The sequence below is a fragment of the Salmo trutta genome, unplaced genomic scaffold, assembly GCF_901001165.1.
Source record: "Salmo trutta unplaced genomic scaffold, fSalTru1.1, whole genome shotgun sequence".
In the NCBI taxonomy this organism is placed as follows: Eukaryota; Metazoa; Chordata; class Actinopteri; order Salmoniformes; family Salmonidae; genus Salmo; species Salmo trutta.
The window spans coordinates 6,788-22,569 of NW_021822705.1; the positions used below are offsets into that span (position 1 = coordinate 6,788).

Consider the following 15,782-nt stretch of genomic DNA (forward strand, 5'->3'; position numbering starts at 1 on the left):
CCATTATCCTCCTACAGTATCTCATCAATCCATAATCCTCCTACAGTACCTCATCCATCCATTATCCTCCTACAGTATCTCATCCATCCATTATCCTCCTACAGTATCTCATCAATCCATAATCCTCCTACAGTATCTCATCCATCCATTATCCTCCTACAGTATCTCATCCATCCAGAGTAGTATTTACCAGACAGGTCTGAAACACTACTGTGATTGACAGCTGTATTATATCTGATAACATGAACCCTGACCTATCCAGAGTAGTATTTACCAGACAGGTCTGAAACACTACTGTGATTGACAGCTGTGTTATATCTGATTACATGAACCCTGACGCATCCAGAGTAGTATTTACCAGACAGGACTGAAGCTGTATTATATATCATGATTTCTCAATTTCTATGTGTTTTATTCTTCTCTTTCAGATTGAACACAACTTCAATTATCTGGAGATACAAGGGATCACCTGTAACAAGCCCACACAGGTCAGAACACCACCTCTCTGGTTATACCATGTAACGCTCCAACAAATGGTTCATTATCTGACCATGAATCATCTGGTAGTCAATCATCCATCTGAATTAGGGATCATAGTATTATTACGGCTTGTAATGTGTGTGACAATCACCGTTATATAATATTACTGAGGGTTACTATATGATATTACTGAGGGTTACTATATGATATTACTGAGGGTTACTATATGATGTTACTGAGGGTTACTATATGATGTTACTATGATATTATTGAGGGTTACTATATGATATCACTGAGGGTTACTATATGATATTACTGAGGGTTACTATATGATATTACTGAGGGTTACTATATGATATTACTGAGGGTTACTATATGATATTACTATATTATATTACTGAGGGTTACTATATGATATTACTGAGGGTTACTATATGATATTACTGAGGGTTACTATATGATATTACTGAGGGTTACTATATGATATTATTGAGGATTACTATATTATATTACTGAGGGTTACTATATGATATTATTGAGGATTACTATATTATATTACTGAGGGTTACTATATGATATTATTGAGGATTACTATATGATGTTACTATATGATATTACTGAGGGTTACTATATGATGTTACTATATGATATTACTGAGGGTTACTATATGATATTACTGAGGGTTACTATATGATATTACTATATGATATTACTGAGGGTTACTATATGATGTTACTATATGATATTACTGAGGGTTACTATATGATATTACTGAGGGTTACTATATGATATTACTGAGGGTTACTATATGATATTACTGAGGGTTACTATATGATGTTACTATATGATATTACTGAGGGTTACTATATGATATTACTGAGGGTTACTATATGATATTACTGAGGGTTACTATATGATATTACTATATGATATTACTGAGGGTTACTATATGATATTACTATATGATATTACTGAGGGTTACTATATGATATTACTGAGGGTTACTATATGATATTACTGAGGGTTACTATATGATATTACTGAGGGTTACTATATGATATTACTGAGGGTTACTATATGATATTACTGAGGGTTACTATATGATATTACTATATGATATTACTGAGGGTTACTATATGATATTACTGAGGGTTACTATATGATGTTACTATATGATATTACTGAGGGTTACTATATGATATTACTGAGGGTTACTATATGATGTTACTGAGGGTTACTATATGATATTACTGAGGGTTACTATATGATATTACTATATGATATTACTGAGGGTTACTATATGATATTACTGAGGGTTACTATATGATATTACTGAGGGTTACTATATGATATTACTATATGATATTACTATATGATATTACTGAGGGTTACTATATGATATTACTATATGATATTACTATATGATATTACTGAGGGTTACTATATGATATTACTATATGATGTTACTGAGGGTTACTATATGATATTACTGAGGGTTACTATATGATATTTCTATATGATGTTACTGAGGGTTACTATATAATATTACTGAGGGTTACTATATGATGTTACTATATGATATTACTGAGGGTTACTATATGATATTACTATATTATATTACTGAGGGTTACTATATGATATTACTATATGATATTACTGAGGGTTACTATATGATATTACTATATTATATTACTGAGGGTTACTATATGATATTACTATATGATATTACTGAGGGTTACTATATGATATTACTATATGATATTACTGAGGGTTACTATATGATATTACTGAGGGTTACTATATGATATTACTGAGGGTTACTATATGATATTACTGAGGGTTACTATATGATATTACTGAGGGTTACTATATGATATTACTGAGGGTTACTATATGATATTACTGAGGGTTACTATATAATATTACTGAGGGTTACTATATGATATTACTGAGGGTTACTATATGATGTTACTGAGGGTTACTATATAATATTACTGAGGGTTACTATATGATATTACTATATTATATTACTGAGGGTTACTATATGATATTACTATATGATATTACTATATTATATTACTGAGGGTTACTATATGATATTACTGAGGGTTACTAAATGATATTACTGAGGGTTACTATATGATATTACTGAGGGTTACTATATGATATTACTATATGATATTACTGAGGGTTACTAAATGATATTACTGAGGGTTACTATATGATGTTACTATATGATATTACTGAGGGTTACTATATGATATTACTATATTATATTACTGAGGGTTACTAAATGATATTACTGAGGGTTACTATATGATATTACTATATTATATTACTGAGGGTTACTAAATGATATTACTGAGGGTTACTAAATGATATTACTGAGGGTTACTATATGATATTACTGAGGGTTACTATATGATATTACTGAGGGTTACTATATGATATTACTGAGGGTTACTATATGATATTACTGAGGGTTACTATATGATATTACTGAGGGTTACTATATGATATTACTGAGGGTAACTATATGATATTACTGAGGGTTACTCTATGATATTACTGAGGGTTACTAAATGATATTACTGAGGGTTACTATATGATATTACTGAGGGTTACTATATGATATTACTGAGGGTTACTATATGATATTACTGAGGGTTACTATATGATATTACTGAGGGTTACTATATGATATCACTGAGGGTTACTATATGATATTACTATATGATATTACTATATTATATTACTGAGGGTTACTATATGATATTACTATATGATATTACTGAGGGTTACTATATGATATTACTATATGATATTACTATATGATATTACTGAGGGTTACTATATGATATTACTATATGATATTACTATATGATATTACTGAGGGTTACTATATGATATTACCGAGGGTTACTATATGATATTACTATATGATATTACTATAATGAATTATATTACTGAGGGTACTATATGATATTACCGAGGGTTACTATATGATATTACCGAGGGTTACTATATGATATTACCGAGGGTTACTATATGATTACTTACTGAGGGTACTATATGATATTACTATATGATATTACTGAGGGTTACTAATATGATATTAACTATATGATATTACTGGGGGGTACTATATGATATTACTGAGGGTTACTATATGATATTACCGAGGGTTACTATATGATTACACGGAGGGTTACTATATATATTTACTATATATATTCTAGATGATTATAATATGATATTTAACTGGAGGGGTTACTATATGAATGTTACTATATGATAGTAACCGTGGTTACTATATTACTGAGGGTTACTATATGATATTACTGAGGGTTACTATATGATATTACTGAGGGTTACTATATGATATTACTATATGATATTACTGAGGGTTACTATATGATATTACTGAGGGTTACTATATGATATTACTGAGGGTTACTATATGATATTACTGAGGGTTACTATATGATATTACTGAGGGTTACTATATGATATTATTGAGGGTTACTATATGATATTACTGAGGGTTACTATATGATATTACTATATTATATTACTGAGGGTTACTATATGATATTACTGAGGGTTACTATATTGATATTACTAGGGTTACTATAGTGATGTTACTGAGGGTTCTATATGATATTACTGAGGTGTTACTATAGTAATATTACTGAGGGTTACTATATGATATTACTGAGGGTTACTATATGATATTACTGAGGGTTACTATATGATATTACTGAGGGTTACTATATGATATTACTGAGGGTTACTATATGATATTACTGAGGGTTACTAAATGATATTACTGAGGGTTACTATATGATATTACTGAGGGGTTACTATATGATATTACTATATGATATTACTGAGGGTTACTATATGATATTACTGAGGGTTACTATATGATATTACTATATGATATTACTGAGGGTTACTATATGATATTACTATATGATATTACTGAGGGTTACTATATGATATTACTATATGATATTACTGAGGGTTACTATATGATATTACTATATGATATTACTGAGGGTTACTATATGATATCACTGAGGGTCACTATATGATATTACTGAGGGTTACTATATGATATTACTGAGGGTTACTATATGATATTACTGAGGGTTACTATATGATATTACTATATGATATCACTGAGGGTTACTATATGATATTACTGAGGGTTACTATATGATATTACTATATGATATCACTGAGGGTTACTATATGATATTACTGAGGGTTACTATATGATGTTACTATATGATATTACTGAGGGTTACTATATTATATTACTGAGGGTTACTATATGATATTACTGAGGGTTACTATATGATATTACTATATGATGTTACTGAGGGTTACTATATGATATTACTATATGATGTTACTATATGATATTACTGAGGGTTACTATATGATATTACTATATGATATTACTGAGGGTTACTATATGATATTACTGAGGGTTACTATATGATATTACTGAGGGGTTACTATATGATATTACTATATGATATTACTGAGGGTTACTATATGATATTACTATATGATATTACTGAGGGTTACTATATGATATTACTATATGATATTACTGAGGGTTACTATATGATATTACTATATTATATTACTGAGGGTTACTATATGATATTACTGAGGGTTATTATATGATATTACTGAGGGTTACTATATGATGTTACTATATGATGTTACTGAGGGTTACTATATGATATTACTGAGGGTTACTATATGATGTTACTATATGATATTACTGAGGGTTACTATATGATATTACTATATGATATCACTGAGGGTTACTATATGATATCACTGAGGGTTACTATATGATGTTACTGAGGGTTACTATATGATATTACTATATGATGTTACTATATGATATTACTGAGGGTTACTATATGATATTACTGAGGGTTACTATAATGATATTACTGAGGGTTACTATATGATATTACTATATGATGTTACTGAGGGTTACTATATGATATTCTATAGTGATAGCACTGAGGTTACTATATGAATTTACTGAGGGTTTACTATATGATAGTACTGAGGGTTACTATATGATATTACTGAGGGTACTATATGATATTACTGAGGGGTTCTATATGATATTACTGAGGTTACTATATGATGTTACGATATGATATTACTGAGGGTTACTATATGATGTTACTATATGAATGTTACTAGGGTATACTATATGATATCACTGAGGGTTACTATATGATATTACTGAGGGGTTACTATATGATATTACTATATGATATTACTATATGATATTACTGAGGGTTACTATATGATATTACTGAGGGTTACTATATGATATTACTGAGGGTTACTATATGATATTACTATATGATATTACTGAGGGTTACTATATGATATTACTGAGGGTTACTATATGATATTACTATATGATATTACTGAGGGTTACTATATGATATTACTGAGGGTTACTATATGATATTACTATATGATATTACTGAGGGTTACTATATGATATTACTGAGGGTTACTATATGATATTACTGAGGGTTACTATATGATATTACTGAGGGTTACTATATGATATTACTATATGATATTACTGAGGGGTTACTATATGATATTACTGAGGGTTACTATATGATGTTACTGAGGGTTACTATATGATATTACGAGGTTACTATATGATGTTACTGAGGGTTACTATATGATATTACTGAGGGTTACTATATGATATTACTATATGATATTACTAGGGTTACTAATATGATATACTGAGGGTTACTATATGAGTATCTACTGAGGGTTACTATATGATATTACTGAGGGTTACTATATGATATTACTGAGGGTTACTATATGATGTTACTGAGGGTTACTATATGATATTACTATATGATATTACTGAGGGTTACTATATGATATTACTGAGGGTTACTATATGATATTACTATATGATATTACTGAGGGTTACTATATGATATTACTGAGGGTTACTATATGATATTACTGAGGGTTACTATATGATATTACTGAGGGTTACTATATGATATTACTGAGGGTTACTATATGATATTACTATATGATATTACTAGGTTACTATATGATATTACTATATGATATTACTATATGATATTACTGAGGGTTACTATATGATATTACTGAGGGTTACTATATGATATTACTATATGATATTACTATATGATATTACTGAGGGTTACTATATGATATTACTATATGATATTACTGAGGGTTACTATATGATATTACTGAGGGTTACTATATGATATTACTATATGATATCACTGAGGGTTACTATATGATATCACTGAGGGTTACTATATGATATTACTGAGGGTTACTAAATGATATTACTGAGGGTTACTATATGATATTACTGAGGTTACTAAATGATATTACTGAGGGTTACTATAGATATTACATAGATATTACTGAGGGTTACGATATGATATTACTGAGGGTTACTATATGATATTACTATATGATATTACTATATGATATTACTATATGATATTACTGAGGGTTACTATGATATTACTGAGGGTTACTATATGATATTACTATATGATATTACTGAGGGTTACTATATGATATTACTGAGGGTTACTATATGATATTACTGAGGGTTACTATATGATATTACTGAGGGTTACTATATGATATTACTGAGGGTTACTAAATGATATTACTGAGGGTTACTATATGATATTACTATATGATATTACTGAGGTTACTATATATTACTGAGGGTTACTATATGATATTACTGAGGGTTACTATATGATATTACTATATGATATTACTGAGGGTTACTATATGATATTACTGAGGGTTACTATATGATATTACTGAGGGTTACTATATGATATTACTATATGATATTACTGAGGGTTGTTGTTCATGTTTGTATTGTATAGCTGACGGTGGACTATGAGAGAGGTGTTGTGTCTCTGAAGCTGACCTCTACAGAAGAGGTGAATGAGGTGGTTGCTCACATAGGGATCTGTCTACAGAGGATATGTCCTGGTCTATCACCACTGTGAGTACACACCCGCGCACGCACACACACTCACACACACACACACAGAGTCAATGACCTTTAGTTTCCACTGACCTTTCTTTCCTATTCACACTCTTTTTCCATTCCCCTTCTCTCTCTTTCTTTGTCTCTCTCCCTCTCTCCTCCCTCTCTCCTCCCTCTCTCCTCCCTCTCTCCTCCCTCTCTCCTCCTCTCTCCCTGTCTCTCCCTCTCTCCTCCCTCTCTCCCCTGTCTCTCCCTCTCTCCTCCCTCTCTCCTCCCTCTCTCCCCTGTCTCTCCTCTCTCCTCCCTCTCTCCTCCCTCTCTCCCATCTCTCCCTCTCTCCCCTCTCTCCCCTGTCTCTCCCTCTCTCCCCTCTCCCTCCTCCCTCTCTCCCCTGTCTCTCCCTCTCTCCTCCCTCTCTCCCCTGTCTCTCCCTCTCTCCTCCCTCTCTCCTCCCTCTCTCCCCTGTCTCTCCCTCTCTCCTCCCTCTCTCTCCTCCCTCTCTCCTCCCTCTCTCCCCTGTCTCTCCCTCTCTCCCTATCTCTCTTCCTCTCTCCTCCCTCTCTCTCCCTCTCTCCTCCCTCTCTCCCCTGTGTCTCTCCCCTCTCTCCTCCCTCTCTCCCCTGTCTCTCCCTCTCTCCTCTCTCCTCCCTCTCTCCCCTGTCTCTCCCCTCTCTCCTCCTTCTCTCTCCTGTCTCTCCCTCTCTCCTCCCTCTCTCCCCTATGTCTCTCCCTCTCTCCTCCCTCTCTCCCCTGTGTCTCTCCCTCTCTCCTCCCTCTCTCCCCTGTGTCTCTCCCTCTCTCCTCCCTCTCTCCCCTGTGTCTCTCCCTCTCTCCTCCCTCTCTCCCCTGTGTCTCTCCCTTTCTCCTCCCTCTCTCTCCCCTGTCTCTCTCCTCCCTCTCTCCCCTGTCTCTCTCCCCCTTTCCTCCCCCTTTCTTCCTCTCTCCTCCTCCTCCCCCTCTCCTCCCCCTCTCCTCCCTCTCTCCTCCCTCTCTCTCCTGTCTCTGTCCTTCTCTCCTCCCTCTATCCCCTGTCTCTCCCTCTCTCCTCCCTCTCTCCCCTGTCTCTCTCCCTCTCTCCTACCTCTCTCCCCTGTCTCTCCCTCTCTCCTCCCTCTCTCCCCTATCTCTCTCCCTCTCTCCTCCCTCTCTCTCCCTCTCTCCTCCCTCTCTCTCCCTCTCTCCCCCTCTCCTCCCTCTCTCCCCTGTCTCTCTCCCCCTCTCCTCCCCCTCTCCTCCCTCTCTCCCCTATGTCTCTCCCTCTCTCCTGTCTCTCTCTCTCCCTCCCTTCTCCCTCTCTCCCCTGTCTCTCTCCCTCTCTCCTCCCTCTCTCCCCTGTCTCTCTCCCTCTCTCCTCCCTCTCTCCCCTATGTCTCTCCCTCTCTCCTCCCTCTCTCTCCCTCTCTCCTCCCTCTCTCCCCTGTCTCTCTCCCCTCTCCTCCCCTCTCTCCCCTCTCCTCCCTCTCTCCCCTGTCTCTCTCCCTCTCTCCTCCCTCTCTCCCTATGTCTCTCCCTCTCTCCTCCCTCTCTCCTCTCTCCTCCCTCTCTCTCCCTCTCTCCCCTGTCTCTCTCCCCCTCTCCTCCCCCTCTCCTCCCCTCTCTCCTCCCCCTCTCCTCCCTCTCTCCCCTATGTCTCTCCCTCTCTCCTCCCTCTCTCCTCTCTCCTCCCTCTCTCTCCCTCTCTCCTCCCTCTCTCCCCTGTCTCTCTCCCCCTCTCCTCCCCCTCTCCTCCCCCTCTCCTCCCCCTCTCCTCCCTCTCTCCCCTGTCTCTCTCTCCCCTATCTCTCTCCCTCTCTCCTGCCTCTCTCCCCTGTCTCTCTCCCTCTCTCCTCCCTCTCTCCCCTGTCTCTCTCCCTCTCTCCTTCCTCTCTCCCCCACGCTCTCTCTATCTCTTCCATATGTCTCATTCCCCTTCTCTCCTCCCTATCTCTCATTCCCCCTCTCTCTCTCTTTCTCTTTCTCTGTCTCTCTGTCTCTTTGCTTCTCTCTCTCTTTCTCTCCGTCTCGTTCAGTCTCTGTGCTTCTCTCTTTCCATGCCATTTAATGTGACTTATTCCATCCACTGATTACACTGAGCTTTCCCACCCAACACTGATCTGGGTTCAGTCAGGGTTCAGTCCTAGACAGAATGGACTCTTGATGAGACTCTTTCCCAGTCTGTTATAACAGATCAGGAGACAGTCAGATATCTGACCTTCTCTGAATGGCTTCTGTGTAATAATCTGTCATCACCTGCTAATATCTGTGATGTTGTACGGACCGTGAAGTGAACAGCAGCTATCTAGAGGTCTTCACATTTTACAGCAGTCAAGCACATTCTAGCAATTTACTACAGTCAAGGTTATCTACACTATAGACAGTATAGTATCAGTGTCTATATACAGACCTATAGCCATGTTAACTCCCCCAGTATATCAGTGTCTATATACAGACCTATAGCCATGTTAACTCCCCAGTATATCAGTGTCTATATACAGACCTATAGCCATGTTAACTCCCCAGTATATCAGTGTCTATATACAGACCTATAGCCATGTTAACTCCCCAGTATATCAGTGTCTATATACAGACCTATAGCCATGTTAACTACCCAGTATATCAGTGTCTATATACAGACCTATAGCCATGTTAACTCCCCCAGTATATCAGTGTCTATATACAGACCTATAGCCATGTTAACTCCCCCAGTATATCAGTGTCTATATACAGACCAATAGCCATGTTAACTCCCCCAGTATATCAGTGTCTATATACAGACCAATAGCCATGTTAACTCCCCCAGTATATCAGTGTCTATATACAGACCTATAGCCATGTTAACTACCCAGTATATCAGTGTCTATATACAGACCTATAGCCATGTTAACTACCCAGTATATCAGTGTCTATATACAGACCTATAGCCATGTTAACTCCCCCAGTATATCAGTGTCTATATACAGACCTATAGCCATGTTAACTCCCCCAGTATATCAGTGTCTATATACAGACCTATAGCCATGTTAACTACCCAGTATATCAGTGTCTATATACAGACCTATAGCCATGTTAACTACCCAGTATATCAGTGTCTATATACAGACCTATAGCCATGTTAACTCCCCCAGTATATCAGTGTCTATATACAGACCTATAGCCATGTTAACTACCCAGTATATCAGTGTCTATATACAGACCTATAGCCATGTTAACTCCCCCAGTATATCAGTGTCTATATACAGACCTATAGCCATGTTAACTACCCAGTATATCAGTGTCTATATACAGACCTATAGCCATGTTAACTCCCCCAGTATATCAGTGTCTATATACAGACCTATAGCCATGTTAACTCCCCAGTATATCAGTGTCTATATACAGACCTATAGCCATGTTAACTCCCCCAGTATATCAGTGTCTATATACAGACCTATAGCCATGTTAACTCCCCAGTATATCAGTGTCTATATACAGACCTATAGCCATGTTAACTACCCAGTATATCAGTGTCTATATACAGACCTATAGCCATGTTAACTCCCCAGTATATCAGTGTCTATATACAGACCTATAGCCATGTTAACTACCCAGTATATCAGTGTCTATATACAGACCTATAGCCATGTTAACTACCCAGTATATCAGTGTCTATATACAGACCTATAGCCATGTTAACTACCCAGTATATCAGTGTCTATATACAGACCTATAGCCATGTTAACTACCCAGTATATCAGTGTCTATATACAGACCTATAGCCATGTTAACTACCCCAGTATATCAGTGTCTATATACAGACCTATAGCCATGTTAACTACCCAGTATATCAGTGTCTATATACAGACCTATAGCCATGTTAACTCCCCCAGTATATCAGTGTCTATATACAGACCTATAGCCATGTTAACTACCCAGTATATCAGTGTCTATATACAGACCTATAGCCATGTTAACTCCCCAGTATATCAGTGTCTATATACAGACCTATAGCCATGTTAACTACCCAGTATATCAGTGTCTATATACAGACCTATAGCCATGTTAACTACCCAGTATATCAGTGTCTATATACAGACCTATAGCCATGTTAACTCCCCCAGTATATCAGTGTCTATATACAGACCTATAGCCATGTTAACTCCCCAGTATATCAGTGTCTATATACAGACCTATAGCCATGTTAACTCCCCCAGTATATCAGTGTCCTATATACAGACCTATAGCCATGTTAACTACCCAGTATATCAGTGTCTATATACAGACCTATAGCCATGTTAACTACCCAGTATATCAGTGTCTATATACAGACCTATAGCCATGTTAACTACCCAGTATATCAGTGTCTATATACAGACCTATAGCCATGTTAACTCCCCCAGTATATCAGTGTCTATATACAGACCTATAGCCATGTTAACTACCCAGTATATCAGTGTCTATATACAGACCTATAGCCATGTTAACTACCCAGTATATCAGTGTCTATATACAGACCTATAGCCATGTTAACTCCCCAGTATATCAGTGTCTATATACAGACCTATAGCCATGTTAACTCCCCAGTATATCAGTGTCTATATACAGACCTATAGCCATGTTAACTCCCCCAGTATATCAGTGTCTATATACAGACCTATAGCCATGTTAACTCCCCCAGTATATCAGTGTCTATATACAGACCTATAGCCATGTTAACTCCCTATGCTCTGCTCTGTATACAACTCTGAGAACATTCTCCTTTATTAAACCTTTATTTATCCAAGTTTGTCTCATTGAGATATAATATCTCTTTAGCAAGAGAAACCTCTTATCAAGCTTCCAGGAAACACTATTCCTACGGTATGTAAACAGCCATGGCTGTTAGCTATCAGGCTTTAAAGGTCATTGGTAAGAGGGCTCTCAGGAATTAGGAATCCTAGACTCTTATTGGGACACAAAGCCTCTCTGTTGTGTTGGAGATGGGCACGTCACAGACAGTTGAGATGGTCATGGACAGTGATGCTGGTGATGTGTACTTCACCCTCTGTTAGGATGGCCATTTCACAGTTTTTGACTGTTCGAGTACTCGCATGATTTTATTTTTTCAAGCAACAACAAAGTACTGAATAGTTCATTTTTTTACCTCTTTTTCTCCCCAATTTCCTGGTATCCAATTGGTAGTTACAGTCTTGTCTCATCGCCGCAACTTCCGTACGGAGTCCGGAGAGGTGAAGGTCGAGAGCCGTGTGTCCTCCGAAACACGACCCAGCCAAGCCGCACTGCTTCTTGACCCAATGCCCACTTAACCGTGAAGCCAGCCGCACCAATGTGTCGGAGGAAACACCGTACACCTGGCAACCGTGTCAGCGTGCACTGCGCCCGGCCCGCCACAGGAGTCGCTAGAGCGCGATTGGACAAGGACTTCCCTACCGGCCAAACCCTCCCCTAAACCGGACCACGCTGGGCCAATTGTGCGCCGCCCTCATGGGTCTCCCGGTCGCGGCCGGCTGCGACAGAGCCTGGACTCGAGCCCAGAATCTCTAGTGGCACAGCTAGCACTGTGATGCAGAGCCTTAGACCACTGCCCCACTCGGGAGGCCTAGTTTTTTAGTTTTTAATACATTTGCAAACATTTCTAAAAACCTGTTTTTGCTTTGTCATTATGGGGTTTTATGTGTAGATTGATGAGGAGAGAAAAAAAACGATTTGATCAATTTTACAATAATGCTGTAACGTAACAAAATGTGGAAAAAGTCAAAGGGTCTGAGTACTTCCTGAATGCACTGTATATGAAACTATAACACCTATGTTACTGTTTGAAAAGAGAAGTATGAATGAAGTACAGAAATTAATGCGGAACAATGTGCAGAAGTGCCAGTGTTTATATAGTATAAACCAGTTACCTACATCTGATCTGGGTAATATTGGTTCTGTTATGTGTTGTATAGTATAAACCAGTTACCTACATCTGATCTGGGTAATATTGGTTCTGTTATGTGTTTATATAGTATAAACCAGTCACCTACATCTGATCTGGGTGATATTGGTTCTGTTATGTGTTGTATAGTATAAACCAGTTACCTACATCTGATCTGGGTGATATTGGTTCTGTTATGTGTTTATATAGTATAAACCAGTTACCTACATCTGATCTGGGTAATATTGGTTCTGTTATGTGTTGTATAGTATAAACCAGTTACCTACATCTGATCTGGGTGATATTGGTTCTGTTATGTGTTTATATAGTATAAACCAGTTACCTACATCTGATCTGGGTGATATTGGTTCTGTTATGTGTTTATATAGTATAAACCAGTTACCTACATCTGATCTGGGTAATATTGGTTCTGTTATGTGTTGTATAGTATAAACCAGTTACCTACATCTGATCTGGGTGATATTGGTTCTGTTATGTGTTTATATAGTATAAACCAGTTACCTACATCTGATCTGGGTGATATTGGTTCTGTTATGTGTTTATATAGTATAAACCAGTTACCTACATCTGATCTGGGTGATATTGGTTCTGTTATGTGTTTATATAGTATAAACCAGTCCCCTACATCTGATCTGGGTGATATTGGTTCTGTTATGTGTTTATATAGTATAAACCAGTCACCTACATCTGATCTGGGTGATATTGGTTCTGTTATGTGTTTATATAGTATAAACCAGTCACCTACATCTGATCTGGGTGATATTGGTTCTGTTATGTGTTTATATAGTATAAACCAGTTACCTACATCTGATCTGGGTGATATTGGTTCTGTTATGTGTTTATATAGTATAAACCAGTCCCCTACATCTGATCTGGGTGATATTGGTTCTGTTATGTGTTGTATAGTATAAACCAGTTACCTACATCTGATCTGAGTGATATTGGTTCTGTTATGTGTTGTATAGTATAAACCAGTTACCTACATCTGATCTGGGTGATATTGGTTCTGTTATGTGTTTATATAGTATAAACCAGTCACCTACATCTGATCTGAGTGATATTGGTTCTGTTATGTGTTGTATAGTATAAACCAGTTACCTACATCTGATCTGAGTGATATTGGTTCTGTTATGTGTTGTATAGTATAAACCAGTTACCTACATCTGATCTGGGTGATATTGGTTCTGTTATGTGTTTATATAGTATAAACCAGTCACCTACATCTGATCTGAGTGATATTGGTTCTGTTATGTGTTTATATAGTATAAACCAGTTACCTACATCTGATCTGGGTGATATTGGTTCTGTTATGTGTTTATATAGTATAAACCAGTTACCTACATCTGATCTGGGTGATATTGGTTCTGTTATGTGTTTATATAGTATAAACCAGTTACCTACATCTGATCTGGGTGATATTGGTTCTGTTATGTGTTTATATAGTATAAACCAGTTACCTACATCTGATCTGGGTGATATTGGTTCTGTTATGTGTTGTATAGTATAAACCAGTCACCTACATCTGATCTGGGTGATATTGGTTCTGTTATGTGTTGTATAGTATAAACCAGTTACCTACATCTGATCTGGGTGATATTGGTTCTGTTATGTGTTGTATAGTATAAACCAGTTACCTACATCTGATCTGGGTGATATTGGTTCTGTTATGTGTTGTATAGTATAAACCAGTCACCTACATCTGATCTGGGTGATATTGGTTCTGTTATGTGTTGTATAGTATAAACCAGTTACCTACATCTGATCTGGGTGATATTGGTTCTGTTATGTGTTTATATAGTATAAACCAGTTACCTACATCTGATCTGGGTGATATTGGTTCTGTTATGTGTTGTATAGTATAAACCAGTTACCTACATCTGATCTGGGTGATATTGGTTCTGTTATGTGTTGTATAGTATAAACCAGTTACCTACATCTGATCTGGGTGATATTGGTTCTGTTATGTGTTGTATAGTATAAACCAGTCACCTACATCTGATCTGGGTAATATTGGTTCTGTTATGTGTTGTATAGTATAAACCAGTCACCTACATCTGATCTGGGTGATATTGGTTCTGTTATCTGTTGTATAGTATAAACCAGTCACCTACATCTGATCTGAGTGATATTGGTTCTGTTATGTGTTGTATAGTATAAACCAGTCACCTACATCTGATCTGGGTAATATTGGTTCTGTTATGTGTTGTATAGTATAAACCAGTCACCTACATCTGATCTGGGTAATATTGGTTCTGTTATGTGTTGTATAGTATAAACCAGTCACCTACATCTGATCTGGGTAATATTGGTTCTGTTATGTGTTGTATA

The 15,782-nt window shown here is 37.0% G+C and overlaps 1 protein-coding gene across 2 annotated transcripts in view; it reads left to right on the forward strand.

Moving 5' to 3' along the window:
• Positions 1-428: 428 nt before the first annotated feature.
• The window catches only part of LOC115183922 (F-actin-uncapping protein LRRC16A), a gene marked incomplete at its 5' end in the record, with an annotated part of 152,199 nt that continues 136,845 nt past the window's right edge, over positions 429-15,782 (forward strand). For both annotated transcript variants that reach the window (XM_029744898.1, XM_029744899.1), the window contains 2 exon segments: positions 429-488; positions 7,455-7,576. In XM_029744898.1, the coding sequence (XP_029600758.1) occupies positions 429-488; positions 7,455-7,576 (182 nt within the window).